The sequence below is a fragment of the Palaemon carinicauda genome, chromosome 1 (assembly GCF_036898095.1).
Source record: "Palaemon carinicauda isolate YSFRI2023 chromosome 1, ASM3689809v2, whole genome shotgun sequence".
Taxonomy (NCBI): domain Eukaryota; kingdom Metazoa; phylum Arthropoda; class Malacostraca; order Decapoda; family Palaemonidae; genus Palaemon; species Palaemon carinicauda.
The window spans coordinates 157,467,016-157,481,746 of record NC_090725.1 but is presented as its reverse complement, the minus strand read 5'-3'; the positions used below and the strand labels follow the sequence as shown (position 1 = coordinate 157,481,746).

Here is a 14,731-nt window from a genome sequence, read left to right as displayed (position 1 = left end):
TATAGTCGTGGCGATGAAATTCTCACGAAAGAAAAACACGGCATTAATTACAACAGCTGATTCATTCTCTCTCTCTCTCTCTCTCTCTCTCTCTCTCTCTCTCTCTCTCTCTCTCTCTCTCTCTCTCTTCGTGTTATACAATACTTACATATAGATGAAGAAACTAAAATTAGTTTTCTTAGTGTCAATTAAATACGAAACGAAAAAATTATGCCGAGTTTACATCCATTTCAATTGTTGCTAAAAATACGGCATCCGATTTCATCAGCAAACCACTATTTTTTGGGAAAAATCCTTTATTCTAGAAAATTGCTACTCTTTAAATAGTTAATTGCACATTAAGAAAGCGTGTAATTTTGTTTCTAAATTTCGGGTGTGTTTTAAAAATCGAGTATTGTTGACTTCTTTTTGTTTTACTTTTGGCTGTGATTAGATCAGCTGACGTCTAGCTGCCGCTCTTGAGAGTGTACGAATACACTAACAAAGTATCGTTTATACTATTTCTTAACTTATTCAAACCATCTACAGTATACAGTTGATATTACATAAGCACCAATGTGTTATAACCTATAAAAGTTTTTTGTTTATTACATTTAAAACAACACACACACACACACACACACACACACTCTCTCTCTCTCTCTGTGGGCTACTTTTCACTACCTCCCATTCCTTACCTCTCTCTATCTCTCTAACAAATGATATCTTTGTTGCTCCTCAAAGTTTCATTTATATTGAAAATTAATCATGATTCAATTTTCCTTACTTTCTCCAATCTCGCACCATCGGTCACATCGTGGTATTTTCGAAATTTCCGGAAAATCCGCGATATATGTAAATTATATACATGCGTTATGAAAAAAATCCGCGAAGTGGTGAATCCGCGATGGTCGAACCGCGAAGTAGCGAGGGCTCACTGTACTGAAGAAGCCTGGAAATCCATCGGGTACCTCTTGGAGAGCACCCTTCTCCAACTTGATCTGGACTTCGCCCGAAGGGCCAGCTTCTTTGCCGATCCCTTCGCATAAGAGCTTATTGGGACTGGATCCCGAGTCAGTAGAGGGAGATATTGAATGAACGGGACGCGATATCCTGAACGAATCACCTTGACTGTCCAGGGTTTGGCCTTGAGCTGCAGCCACCTTGGCCAGCGGCTGTGCAGGTATCCCCCCCACAGGTGGACATGTGAAAGGATTGCCAAATGCTCTATTCCCCCTACCTCCACGTAATGACTTTGAACCTCTACAATTGCCTCGAAAGGACTTATTAGACATGTTAGCGCCCTTCTATCTTGGGCCCCTAACACTATTTGTCTGCAGTCTGGAAGTAGGCTGTCTCTCCTGTCCGCCACCCGCTCAATGTCTTATGGCTCGAATAGAGAACTCCCCTTGAAAGAGGAGTTTCTCAGTCTAGAAACCTCAGCCTATGGGAGTTGTCGATGGAACTTCTCTATGATCGAATCACTTCTCTTAAGAATGGTATTGGCCCACAAGATAACAACCTGTGGGAGGGGAACTTGATCGTCCTGGTGCCGGACAAGAGGAAGGTTTCTTCGACCTCCTTGTGGACTCACAAGACCAGTCCTGAGATCTGATCAAATGTGCCACTGATTCCAACCAGAGGGAGCCTCTAATGAGTGATCGAAAGGCAAGGCCAGAAGAGGCTCATTCAGGATCTCATAGCACCTCTTCTGTTGCATGAATGGCAGCAGAAAGAGTTTAGATGAAGAGCTTGCTCAAAGGGAAGCAGAGGATCCTGTAGGTTGTGACACTGCCTTCCGTCTGGCATTCTTCAACCCCTTTGACCTGGGCAAAGCTGCACTGGCCCTCGGGGGTTTTTAAGTGCTATAGACTTGGTCCCAAACCGTATCTTTACCACCCTGAGGGGCTGCTGATGGATTTGGCAGTTCACTGATGGTTTTAATGCAGGCTAAGACCTGCCAGAAGCCGTGTTCCGACTCCCTCTGGTCCACCTCTGTGAGTTCAAGGCTAGCCGCTGTGGGCAAAAAGTCGTCCTCTATACCAAATTGCTCATCCACCTCCGAGTACACATCCATAGGGGCCCTAGGTGGGTCAAAGTCGTCAAGGTAGGCCATTGACGGGGCAACTCTAGTATACCTACTGGGTGAGACTTCCCTCTTTCTCTCTTGCTGAGGCACGGAAGCTCTTGCTGAGGACTTCGGGATTGTAAAGAGACCCTTCGGCTCTCTGCGCTGGGACAAAAGTTCCTCCATTAAAAAAGGCCTTACAGTCTTTTCTATCCTGAGAGGATGTTGGTACTCTCCAGAAGGAGGAATAATGTCATGCTGAGATCGTGGGCGAGCCTCCCTTGAAACCACATCTATCGGAGAGAGGCAGAAGGAGTCCGTCATCGAGGTTGTCCTGTCCTCCACTGAGGGAAACGGCCTAATCCTTTTTTTTTTTTTTTTTTCCCTTCAGTTTGACCAGGGAACCTAAAACTGCAAGGGACTCCCATGAACCTCTGTGGAACTTTCCTCCCAATTCCTCTTCCAAGGGGAGAGAGGTCTCTCATTACAAGAAGGTCCCGCTAGAGCAGAACCGTCAGAACTCCTCATAGGATCTGCAGGAGAAGAGGTGCCTGCAAGGAGAGCAGGCAACAGAGATATCCTATGATTGAGAATGGGGAAGGGACACGTCATAGCCTCCCGCACTACATTGAATAGTGCGCTTAGCCATGGGGGGTCTCGACCTCCCGATGAAATGGGATCTAGAAACCTAAAAAAGGTTCTTAGACTCCTTACCTGCAGGCAGGATTGGCACCGGTCTACCCACTGGAAATGCTGGGTGTTGATACTTTAGAGCAGCAAACTGCTTTGATGCTTCCTTAAGTTTTTCTCCCTGAACCCGATCTAATGGGTACCGATCCCTGGGGGGGATCGGAGTAGTCAGTCTCGAGAACCGATGCTGGGGCAAATGACGAGGAGGAAAGCGTCGAGGTGGCAGGGTGGCAAGTAAGCGCTCATGCAGCTGGCGAGACTGGTAAATGTCCCGTCTAGAGAGGGGTTTTCCTAGTCAGGGATACGGTCTCTCTTCACCAGAAAATTTGACGGTATCTAGTCCAAAGCGAGAGGTCCTCAGCGCGACAAGAACCCGAGGGTTCTGTGTCACGAGAACACAAGAGATCATCGTAACGTGGACCACGAGGTCTGAGGTCAAGAGAGCCCTATGGGTTAGCGCAACGAGAGCCCTATGGGTCAGCGCGACGAGAGCCCTATGGGTCAGCGCGACGAGAGCCTAAAGGCTCAGGGTTACGAGAGCCAGGAGGCTCAGTGTAACAAGGACCCAAAGGCCCAGGGTTACGAGAACCCGAAAGCTCGTCGTAACAGGGTCATGAGACCCGGGAGGCTCAGCGCAACAAGGACTTGAAGGCCTAAGGTCACGAGAGCCTGAAGGCTCAGCGTAACGAGGGTCATGAGAGATCGAGGCCTTAATTAACGAGGGTCACGAGAGCCCAAGGCCTCAATGTAACAAGGGTCACGAGAGCCCAAGGCCTCAGTGTAACGAGGGTCAAAAGAGCCCAAAGGCTCAACGTAACAAGAGCCCGGAGGCTCAGGGTCACAAGAGCCCGAAGGCTCAGCGTGAGAAGGAACTACGAAGCTAGAACCCGAAAGTTCAAAGAGGCATCTCCATACCTCTGGGGGAGGAGCACGGCCAGGGTGACGAGAGGTCAGAAACTCCTTCACCCGACAGACCCCAGAGGGGGAACGTCCAGCAGGATCCTCCGAAGAGGAAAATTGCTCTGGCACTAAAAGCTCCCGAGCTTTCTCTTGTGAATGAGAGGAACATTCTCAAGAAGGAGAACATCGCCTAGGACTATACATTCCCCCCTGGCCTAGGGGGAGAAGCGAAAGCGTAAACCACAAGATGGTCACAAAGAATTCTCTTCCACAGGCGAGTGAGATCTTCCCCGAAAGGAGGAACCTGCCTAGGACTTTGCTTTCCCACCACCCCGAGGGAGAAGCATCGTCTTTGGCATCAGCCACAGGACACCAAAAGTCGGACTAACAGGCAGCACCACCTGCGCCCATAGGGAAGGCTCCACCTCATAAGAAGTTGGAGTGCACTTCTGCTCAACCTCTAACTGAAGGAGCTCAAACCGAACTTCTTTTGAAGGGGGACCATCAACGCCCAGCTATGGCCAAAAACATAACAACTAAGAGATAGAGCAGGCGCTCCCTGGGGGGAGGGGTGGGACCGAATCACTGGGGGAAACGATACCGTCCCTTGGCTCACAAGGTTGACTTGGAATCTACAGGGTGCGTGGCCACTAGGCTGTTCCGCTGAGAGGACCGGCGGAGGAACAGCTTCAGGAAGAGATCGGGGAGTTAAAGAAGAGGTTCAAGATTTCTTTGACTTCGAGGAAGACCCCAAAGGCAAGGGAAGCAGACCAATCCCTACACTCATCACAGGTGAGGTTCCAATCAAACAGATGGTCCCGGCAAGCCGGACACAGCAGGTGGGGGTCCGTCTCTAGGGCGGACATGAAGGTACTGCAGGAGTGGCCTTCGGGACCAGGACAGGTATGCATGGACAAGAAGGTACCCATACATTCTGGAAAGAAAAAGAATAAAAGTATTATTCTAATGGCTAGTCTTGGTGGGAGAGAGTGGCAGCATCCGTCCTCTACCGAGCCAGAAAATAAAGTGGTTGCTCAGCCTAGGTATTTGAATGAGCGGGGTAGCCGGCTACCTCCACCACTCCCGCTAACTAGTGATTAGGGTGGTTATCACTCGCTAAAATTCTCATGGCTCGTCTTTCAGCTTCACAGAAAGTAATATCTCCTATAAATAGCATAGGGTTTGTACTTATTGACGGAACAAATGTGAATTTTACATGCATTATTATTGGATACAGTTAAGTGAAACACTAGTTAAGTCAAAATCTCATTTATTTTAAATATAGCTGTAATTTCTTAAAACTGTAAATGGATATACATTGTACAGCGAGAGTTGAGATGAGCCGGGTAGAGAGAGAGGGAAGTGGTGTGAAATAAGCCCAGTGCAAAGGAGCACAGGCTATTTGAAATCATCGCCATGCGAGATTTTTAATAGTGAATATTTGATTCTTTATTTAAGGTATTGCAGTTCTCTGTGTCATATATAAGTGAAATCGCAAAGTATAAACATACGTACAGCGCAGGCTAACTGTATTTCTGCTTCCCCTAAGGAAAGCCAAGAGGGTGATACAAGGTCTCTTCCCTCCCATGAACTGCTCCAGAGGATCCAGCCATTTAGGAATTTGAAGGAAACACAGCAAGTCGAATAATGCTGGCGGGAAAAAAAAAAGAGCTATAAAGCTTCTTCAGCATCAGTTTAAGTGATGCTAGCACTGATACTGAAGGAACCTCTGCCCTCTTCTTCTTCTAGGCAAACTATACCCACAGCAGAGACGGTCAGACTACATTCATCTAAAGGGAATGACTGGGAACAGGCTTACCATCAATTAAAAAAATACAAATAGTGGGAATCTAAAAGGTCAAAGTTCAATAGAAAAGGAAAACTATTACATTCCTCACCGTCAAATCACAGAGACAAAAATCTTCCAGTGTGATCCCTCTCTCTGTAATGCCGTCTGGAGTCAGGCTAGTTGGCGGTTCTTCTGTCGCATCGGTAGACATGGTCGGAGAGATAGTGGTAGTAGATGCATTGGTCTCTTCTTCGTATTCATCAAATTCCCTGGTTTCCGTAATGTTGTCAAGAGTGTCATTTACTATTCCTTGGAATGTAATCTCTGTCGGGACTTGCGTAGATTCCTCAATATTAAGTAAGGTGGCTGGCTCATCTTCCTCGCTATACTGAGCAGAAAAGGGAACTATCCGACAGAGCACCATCATAAACACATAGATGATATATAGCAATGCCATATCTAAAGATCAACAGTCAATGGCACAAACTTGAAGGCACTACAAGGCAGTTTATATTAACGCTAAACCTCTCAGTACATAACACCATGTTTTTCGAAGTTCCTCAAAATTATTCCAAGCTCCAAATGTACCTGAAAGGACAATATAAACATTGAAGAGAATTTCATATCAAATATACAGCACTATTAAAAATTTCAAGACAACACAGTACACTTAAAATTAATAAACATACTGTATCATATGGATAAACAGTAGCTTGTCATTTCTCCAACGTAAAAAGTCTTACAACATAATACACTTGATCTTTACTAGACCAAATAATGTACACATGGTAAACTGATAAACTTAAACTGATCAGCCTTTTTAGATTTAAGAGATGACCAAAATAATTTATTCATAAGCAACAGGTACCAACTGGAGCAAGCAAACAGAGAGAGTGGATGGCCAAGAAAAAGGATAAAATCATAAATTTTTAAGGTACTGTAATTTGCATCTATCCAAACTATAAAAACCATCTGTCCTTTAATAAGAATATGATTTCATTAAAGCTGGAATGGCCCATAAAATTCAAACTAGGCAGTTACTGTATAACTACTAACAGGTGCTATGGGGAAAGCCCCACCTATCCCACAGTCAGTAAGACTTGCATTAACACTTATGACCTTTTAGGGCTGAGTCTTGAAGGATGTTTGCGGCAAGAATTGTAACTTGAAGGATTCAGGTTTGTTGTTTTGAAAAATTTGAATTAATTAAGAAATTTGTGATTTGTACTTATACTAATACAATCGTCCTTCAATAAGAGACTCATCCTTATTACTAAGGAAGTTCCTATAAACTAAAAATGCTGGCTGGAGCAAGCTTCCCAGGAATCGACAGAGCACCTTGTTCTGTAGAAGAGCAAAGGGGATGACTGCCAACCTCCTAATGGTCTGTGCATTGGGATGTCACAGACATTAGGTAAGGGCCGTACCAAGAAAAAATGGTACTCGGTGACAGGAGTACTTATATCCTCATACAAAATATACTGTCCGAATGGATCCACAGCTAATATACGAGATGGGGTCAAATGCATTCCATCCATCCTCTCCCTTGTCTGTGAGGATGGAGGAGATACTTCACAAAAAATATTCTCTAAAAAGAAAGGTTACTTAGTTACAGAACTTACCTGCATCTGATGTCCGGTCCAGCTCATAGCAGTCACGAATCCTGCACCATCAAAATTAGGGGAAAGAAAGAAAAGTAGGAGGCCAGTCATTCTGCCTCACCTTCTAGGTCAAGTCAAAACTGCTATCTTAGAAGACAAGATGCTTGATGTCCCATAAGGGAGTTCAGCTGACTATGCAACTTGTTGAGCAGCCACCACAAAACCAAAGGTAAAGGCATCCAAGGAATTGTGGCTAAACTCCAGAATCCTGCCTTAAATACTTGAGCCACTGACAGGTTCTTCTTGAGTGTGAGACTAGATTTGATCCCCATGACTTTATACGTCCTTGCCCAAGATGGGCCTCTAAGACCCTTACTGATTGAGAAATAGGCATTTTGATGGTTTCATAAAGAAAGTATGAAACAAGTTTGTTCCTACACGAATACAAACCCTTGTTTTTTACATAGGAGTTAGATTCAACATAAACTGGCGTAATGGCCATAAAAACATCAAACAAGGTGGCAACAACCTCCCAGCAGTTGCTGAAGTAGTGGGGGGGGGAGCCCAAGTACACCTGCGCACTTACTACCTTAACCACTTTTTATTTGGTCATGGTAGAGGGCAGACGTCTCCCACTGCGCTCTCCCGTTTTCTGTTCATGGCTATACTAATTTTGCTTTCTCTTTCCTGGTGTGAATGTTGCTGATCGTTTGCTACCTCAGATTAGACCTGGTACGATGGGCCATTCTTGCAGCATTCTCAGGTCTTCCTTGGAAACAGATCCTCTCCAACTTTGCCATTCATGCAGAGGTTACTCCTGCACAGAGGCGTCTCTATGCAGCACGTTTCGGGAATAGCCATCTTGTTAATTTAGTTTTTAAGTATGATGCATCTTTTTTATAACCATTAATTCTTATGCTGTCTGGAGATATTGAGCAAAATCCGCGACTAGTACATCCTAGATTTTATCAATGTCATCTACTGTATTCCAATATTTATGATATTCATGCAAATATTCATAACCTAACAATTGCATCCAGACAGTATGATATTCTTTTATACTCTGAAACTTTGGTTTCTAATATGGAGCACTCATCTGAGCTCCTTATAACTGGTTTTAAGAGGCCAATAATTTTGAAACGAGATCCTATTCCTCCCGCCAGGGGAATGGCGGTGTATATAACAACCGAGTACCCTGCTTCTCATATGTCCTGCTATGAATGCGGATACCATGAGATTCAGGTAATAAAAGTTTGTGACAGGAGTAGCAACTTCTATTTGTGATCAATCTACTGGAATTAAAACATGGATGATTCTATCTTCGATTGCTTTCTTACCATTATGGCTAATGTACAAGATGATGATAGAAAGGCCTCTTTTGTCTTTGTTGATGATTTCAATGTTCACCATAAGGAGTGGTTAAATTCTGTTTCTCCAACTGATCGCCAGGGCTTAAGAGCTTTAGAATTTGCCTCTGAATCAAGCTGTTAGCAAATCATAAGTGAAGCTACTCACAGGTCTGGTTACTGTTTGGACCTCATATACAGACTCCCCTGACATTATAACAGGTAAGGATGGTTCTCCAGTTGGGACATCCGATAATGCCTTGATTTCATTAGTAGAAGATTGAGCAGCTAATCCTTGATGTATCATACCCATGTAAGATTTATATGAAATCTCAAGCAGACTAGAATTGGATTTTGAGTGATCTTTTGGGCTTGAATTGGTTACAATTGTATAATAGTGTGGATCCTGTTGTCCTTTGAATGAGAATCTTGTCAACATAATTGATAAGCGTATCTCCTCTCATGTGCTAAGGTACTGCGTGAAGGACAAACCATGGTTCAATGATGATTGTAGACATGTTTCTTTGGAGAAGCAGGAGGCCTATCATCTTTGAAAAGGTAACAGATCAGATTTGACTTGCAATAACTATACTCAGCTTAGAGCTTTTGCTCAGAGAGTTTATGCTTCAACTGAAAAGGAATACAATTTAACCATAAAAGAAACTGCTTCTGGTACAACCTAGGAACATTGAGTGGTGGGCTACCCTTAAATATGCACTCTGGTGTAGACGCAACAGTTCCTCCTTTACATAAACCAGATGGCTATGTCACTCACTGTCCAAAGGAAAAGGCAATCCTTTTGGCTGATGTGTTTATGAGTAAGCAGAGTAATGTGAAATTCAAACTACCTCATTTATGTTTTCCTGAGGCTAAACTAACTAGTTTAGCTTTTCGATCATGTAAAATTAGAGCTCTCTTGATGGATCTTGATATTTATGGAGGTGTGGAGCCAGATGTTATTTTTCCTTTGTTTTTTATAAAGACTGCAGATTTTTAGCTCTAAAGTTATCTGTTAGTTAGCACAAGTTAGCAAGAAGAGGAGCTTTTAGCACTTGTTGGAGAATTGGTAGTATCACTCCACTATGTAAATGTGTTTCTGGTAACTCAATTCTGACTGATTACCGCTCATTTTCAATAACTCCCATATTATCTAAAGTTTTTTAAAGTCTTTTGGCAAAACGTCTTAATAGGTTTGCTGAAGGTAATCATCTGTTCACTAGTTTGCAATTTGGTTTCCGTAAAGGTCTTGGAGCATGTGATGCCCTTCTTACAATCTCCAATGCTGTACAGAAATTCCTTGATTGTGGTCAGGAAGTTCATATGATTGGCCTTGATCTTAGTGCTGCCTTTGACAGTATTTATCATGAGGCCTTTGTTTTCAAATTCAAACAATTTGGAGTGGGTGGGTTGTTGTTATTGGGCACCATAGTGAGTACAAGAATGTGACATCTGGTGTTCCTAAAGGTAGTGTTCTTGGCCCATTACTTTTCATACTATATTATTTTTATTATTATTACTAGCCAAGATACAACCCTAGTTGGAAAAGCAAGATGCTATAAGCCCAAGGGCTCCAACAAAAAAAAACTAGCCCGTTGAGGAAAGGAAATAAATGAATGATGAGAACAAATTAACAATAAATCATCCTAAAAACAGGAGCAACATCAAAACAGATATGTCATATATAGACTATTAACAACGTCAAAACAGATATGTCATGTATAAACTATAAAAAGACTCATGTCAGTCTGGTCAAAATAAAAACATTTGCTGCAACTTTGAACTTTTGAAGTTCTACTGATATACAGTACACATGATACAGTGGTACCTCTACATACGGATTTAATTCGATCCACAACCGACTTCGGATGTAGAAAATGTTCGGATGTAAAAACGAATTTTCCCATAAGAATACATGGTAATTCATTTAATTCGTTCCTCAGCCTTAAAACCCATAATAAATCCTTAATAAATGGCTACACATAATTACACATAACAATAACATAAATGCATAATATGAAAGAAGCATGTAAAAAAGATAATTATAAAGAAATAATAAATAAAAAATGTTATTTTCATTAGTAAAATAAATTTTTGAATATACTTACCCGATAATCATGTAGCTGTCAACTCTGTTGCCGACAGAAATCTACGGTCGGGATACGCCAGCGATCGCTATACAGGTGGGGGTGAACACCACAGCGCCATCTGTGGTCAGGTACTCCAGTACTTCTTGTCAACACCACCTCAATTTTTTCCTCGGTCCACTGGTTCTCTATGGGGAGGAAGGGTGGGTCAATTAAATCATGATTATCGGTTAAGTATATTCAAAAATTTATTTTACTAATGAAAATAACATTTTTCAATATTAATCTTACCCGATAATCATGTAGCTGATTCACACCCAGGGTGGTGGGTGGAGACCAGCATACATGTTAACAAAGAAGCTAAGTATCCCGTATTTTATTTTATTAGTTATTCAAAAATAACATAAAATAAATAAGTACCTGGTAAGGAAGACGACTTGAACCATTACTCTGCCTTTATTAAGTACGTCTTCCTTACTGAGCGTAGCGGTCCTCTTAGGATGCTGAACGACTCTTAGGTGCTGAAGTATAAAGGGCTGCAACCCATACTAAAGGACCTCATCACAACCTTTAACCTCGGCGCTTCTCAAGAAAGAATTGACCACCCGCCAAATCAACAAGGATGTGGAAGGCTTCTTAGCCGACCGTACAACCCATAAAAAGTATTCAAGAGAAAGGTTAAAAAGGTTATGGGATTATGGGAATGTAGTGGCTGAGCCCCCGCCTACTACTGCATTCGTTGCTACGAATGGTCCCAGGGTGTAGCAGTTCTCGTAAAGAGACTGGACATCTTTGAGATAGAATGATGCGAACACTGACTTGCTTCTCCAATAGGTTGCATCCATAACACTCTGCAGAGAGCGGTTCTGTTTGAGGGCCACTGAAGTAGCCACAGCTCTCACTTCATGTGTCCTTACCTTCAGCAAAGCAAGGTCTTCTTCCTTCAGATGAGAATGTGCTTCCCTAATCAGGAGCCTGAATAGGTAAGAAACTGAGTTCTTAGACCTTGGAAGAGAAGGCTTCTTGATAGCACACCATAAGGCTTCTGATTGTCCTCGTAAAGGTTATGACCTTTTTAGATAGTACCTACGAGCTCTAACTGGGCAAAGTACTCTCTCCAGTTCGTCCCCCACCAAGTTGGACAGGCTTGGGATCTCGAACGACTTAGGCCAAGGACGTGAAGGAAGCTCGTTTTAGCAAAAAACCGAGCTGCAAGGAACATGTAGCCGTTTCAGATGTGAAAACTATGTTCCTGCTGAAGGCGTGGATCTCACTTACTCTTTTAGCTGTTGTCAAGCACACGAGGAAAAGAGTTTTTAATGTGAGGTCCTTAAAAGAGGCTGATTGGAGAGGTTCAAATCTTGATGACATAAGGAACCTTAGGACCACGTCTAGATTCCAGCCTGGAGTGGACAACCGACGTTCCTTTGAGGTCTCAAAAGACCTAAGGAGGTCCTGTAGATCTTTGTTGGTGGAAAGATCCAAGCCTCTGTGGCGGAAAACCGCTGCCAACATACTTCTGTAACCCTTAATCGTAGGAGCTGAAAGGGATCTTACGTTCCTTAGATGTAACAGGAAGTCAGCAATCTGGGTTACAGTGGTACTGGATGAGGAAACTGCATTGGCCTTGTACCAGCTTCGGAAGACTTCCCCTTTAGACTGATAGACTCTGAGAGTGGATGTCCTCCTTGCTCTGGCAATCGCTCTGGCTGCCTCCTTCGAAAAGCCCCTAGCTCTTGAGAGTCTTTCGAAAGTCTGAAGGCAGTCAGACGAAGAGCGTGGAGGTTTGGATGTACCTTCTTTACGTGAGGTAGACGTAGAAGGTCCACTCCTAGAGGAAGAGTCCTGGGAATGTCGACCAGCCATTGCAGTACCTCTATGAACCATTCTCTCGCGGGCCAGAGCGGAGCCAACCAACGTCAGCCGTGTCCCTTTGCGAGAGGCGAACTTCTGAAGTACCCTGTTGACAATCTTGAACGGCGGGAATGCATACAGGTCGAGATGGGACCAATCCAGCAGAAAAGCATCCACGTGAACTGCTGCTGGGTCTGGAATCGGAGAACAATACAACGGGAGCCTCTAGGTTATCGAGGTAGCGAACAGATCTATGGTTGGCTGACCCCACAGGGCCCAAAGTCTGCTGCAAACATTCTTGTGAAGGGTCCACTCTGTGGGGATGACCTGACCCTTCCGGCTAAGGCGATCTGCCATGACATTCATATCGCCCTGAATGAACCTCGTTACCAGCGTGAGCTTTCGATCTTTTAACCAGATGAGGAGGTCCCTTGCGATCTAGAACAACTTCCACGAATGAGTCCCTCCCTGCTTGGAGATGTAAGCCAAGGCTGTGGTGTTGTCAGAGTCCACCTCCACCACCTTGTTAAGCTGGAGGGACTTGAAGTTTATCAAGGCCAGATGAACCGCCAACAGCTCCTTGCAATAGATGTGAAGTGTCCTTAGCTCCTGATTCCATGTTCCCGAGCATTCCTGTCCGTCCAAAGTCGCACCCCAGCCCGTGTCTGATGCGTCAGAGAAGAGACGGCGGTCGGGTTTCTGAACAGCCAAAGGTAGACTTCCTTGAGAAGAAAGCTGTTCTTTCACCACGTGAGAGTAGACCTCCTCTCTTCGGAAACAGGATTTTAGATCGTCTCTAGCGTCATGTCCTTTATCCAGTGAGCCGCTAGATGATACTGAAGGGGGCGGAGGTGGCGTCTCCCTAACTCGATGAACAGGGCCAGCGATGAAAGTGTCCCTGTTAGACTCATCCACTACCTGACTGAGCATCGGTTCCTTCTCAGCATGCTCTGGATGCAATCTAGGGCTTAGTAGATCCTTGGGGCCGACGGAAAAGCCCGAAAAGCTCGACTCTGAAGATCCATACCCAGGTAGACAATGGTCTGGGATGGGACGAGCTGGGACTCCTCAAAATTGACCAGGAGGCCCAGTTCCTTGGTCAGATCCATAGTCCATCTGAGAATCTCCAGACAGCGACGACTTGTGGGAGCTCTTAAAAGCTAGTCGTCTGACGGAGCCGGACACAAGATCATGGTACTGCTGCACAGTCTGTGAACTGTCAACCATGGGGAAGCGAGGAAGTACAGCGACAACCCGAAGCTGTCTAGACTGTCTGGGTCGTACAGACAACTCCTTATCGGGTTGCTGAGGTTGCCGCACTGCGTCACAACAAGTCACTTCTGCTGGTTGTTGAACGTCTTCCCAGTGACACACTGACTCGGTAAACAAAAAATCCTCTAACAAGGACTAAGCTTGGACTGCATGTCTAGCAACAAAGCTCAAGGTCTATGGGAGCAGGTGTGGTAACAGACGGGGTTAGCGACTGAAGTGGAACCATTACCCTCCCTGGAAGCATGTTATGCTTAAATAAAAGTCCATAGGAGGCTAAGCAGCTAAAGGCTCCTCTCCAAATGACAGAGTCCTCAAGGGAATATCAGAAGGAGGGAGAATAGCACTTTCTCATCTACAGGAACCATATCCGAGAAAAGCTAAGTTCTCTCAGTGAGGGTTTCACTGGTGCAAAAGCAGCAGACTAGAAGGCAACGTTATGAAACTGCTTGACAGTCTAGTGAGTTGGCAACAACCAAAGATGTGTGACTGAGGAGCATGCGGTAAGGTATGCAGAGCATGCTGTATGCAGAGCATGCTGTATGTAGAGCATGCTGTAAGGTAAGCAGAGCATGTTGCATGGCGTGCGGCTTATGCTGCATGGGATGAGGCTCATGCTGCATGGGATGAGGCTCATGCTGCATGGTATGAGGCTCATGCTGCATGGGATGAGGCTCATGCTGCAAGGGATGAGGCCCATGCCGCATGCGTTGAGGAGGATGCCGCATAGTATGAGGCTCCTGCCGCATAGTATGAGGCTCCTGCCTCATGGGTTGAGGCGGTTGCCGCATAGCATGAGGCTCCTGCCTCATGGTTTGAGGAGGATGCCGCATAGCATGAGGCTCCTCATAGCATGAGACTCCTGCCTCATGGGTTGAGGAGGATGCCGCATAGCATGAGGCTCCTGCCTCATGGGTTGAGGAGGATGCCGCATAGCATGAGGCTGCCTCATGGGTAGAGGAGGTTGCCGCATAGCATGAGGCTCCTGCCTCATGGGTTGAGGAGGATGCCGCATAGCATGAGGCTCCTGCCTCATGGTTTGAGGAGGATGCCGCATAGCATGAGGCTCCTGTGAGGTTCCTGCCTCAAGAGTTGCGTCTGCCTCAAGGGTTGAGGAGGTAGCTGCGCAGAGAGAGGCTCATGCTGTGAAG

At 44.8% G+C, this 14,731-nt stretch overlaps 1 protein-coding gene across 4 annotated transcripts in view; it reads right to left on the bottom strand.

Moving 5' to 3' along the window:
- The window catches only part of LOC137652585 (tectonic-1-like), a 383,029-nt gene that overhangs the window by 289,006 nt on the left and 79,292 nt on the right, over positions 1–14,731 (bottom strand). The window contains exon 1 of one of the 4 annotated variants that reach the window (XM_068386071.1): positions 5,536–6,008. The exons of the other annotated variants lie outside the window; for them this stretch is intronic. Within the exon in view, the coding sequence (XP_068242172.1) occupies positions 5,536–5,883 (348 nt within the window). The 5' untranslated portion in view covers positions 5,884–6,008. Of the gene's footprint in view, positions 1–5,535; positions 6,009–14,731 lie in introns of those variants that run through there. 4 annotated transcript variants of the gene reach the window in all.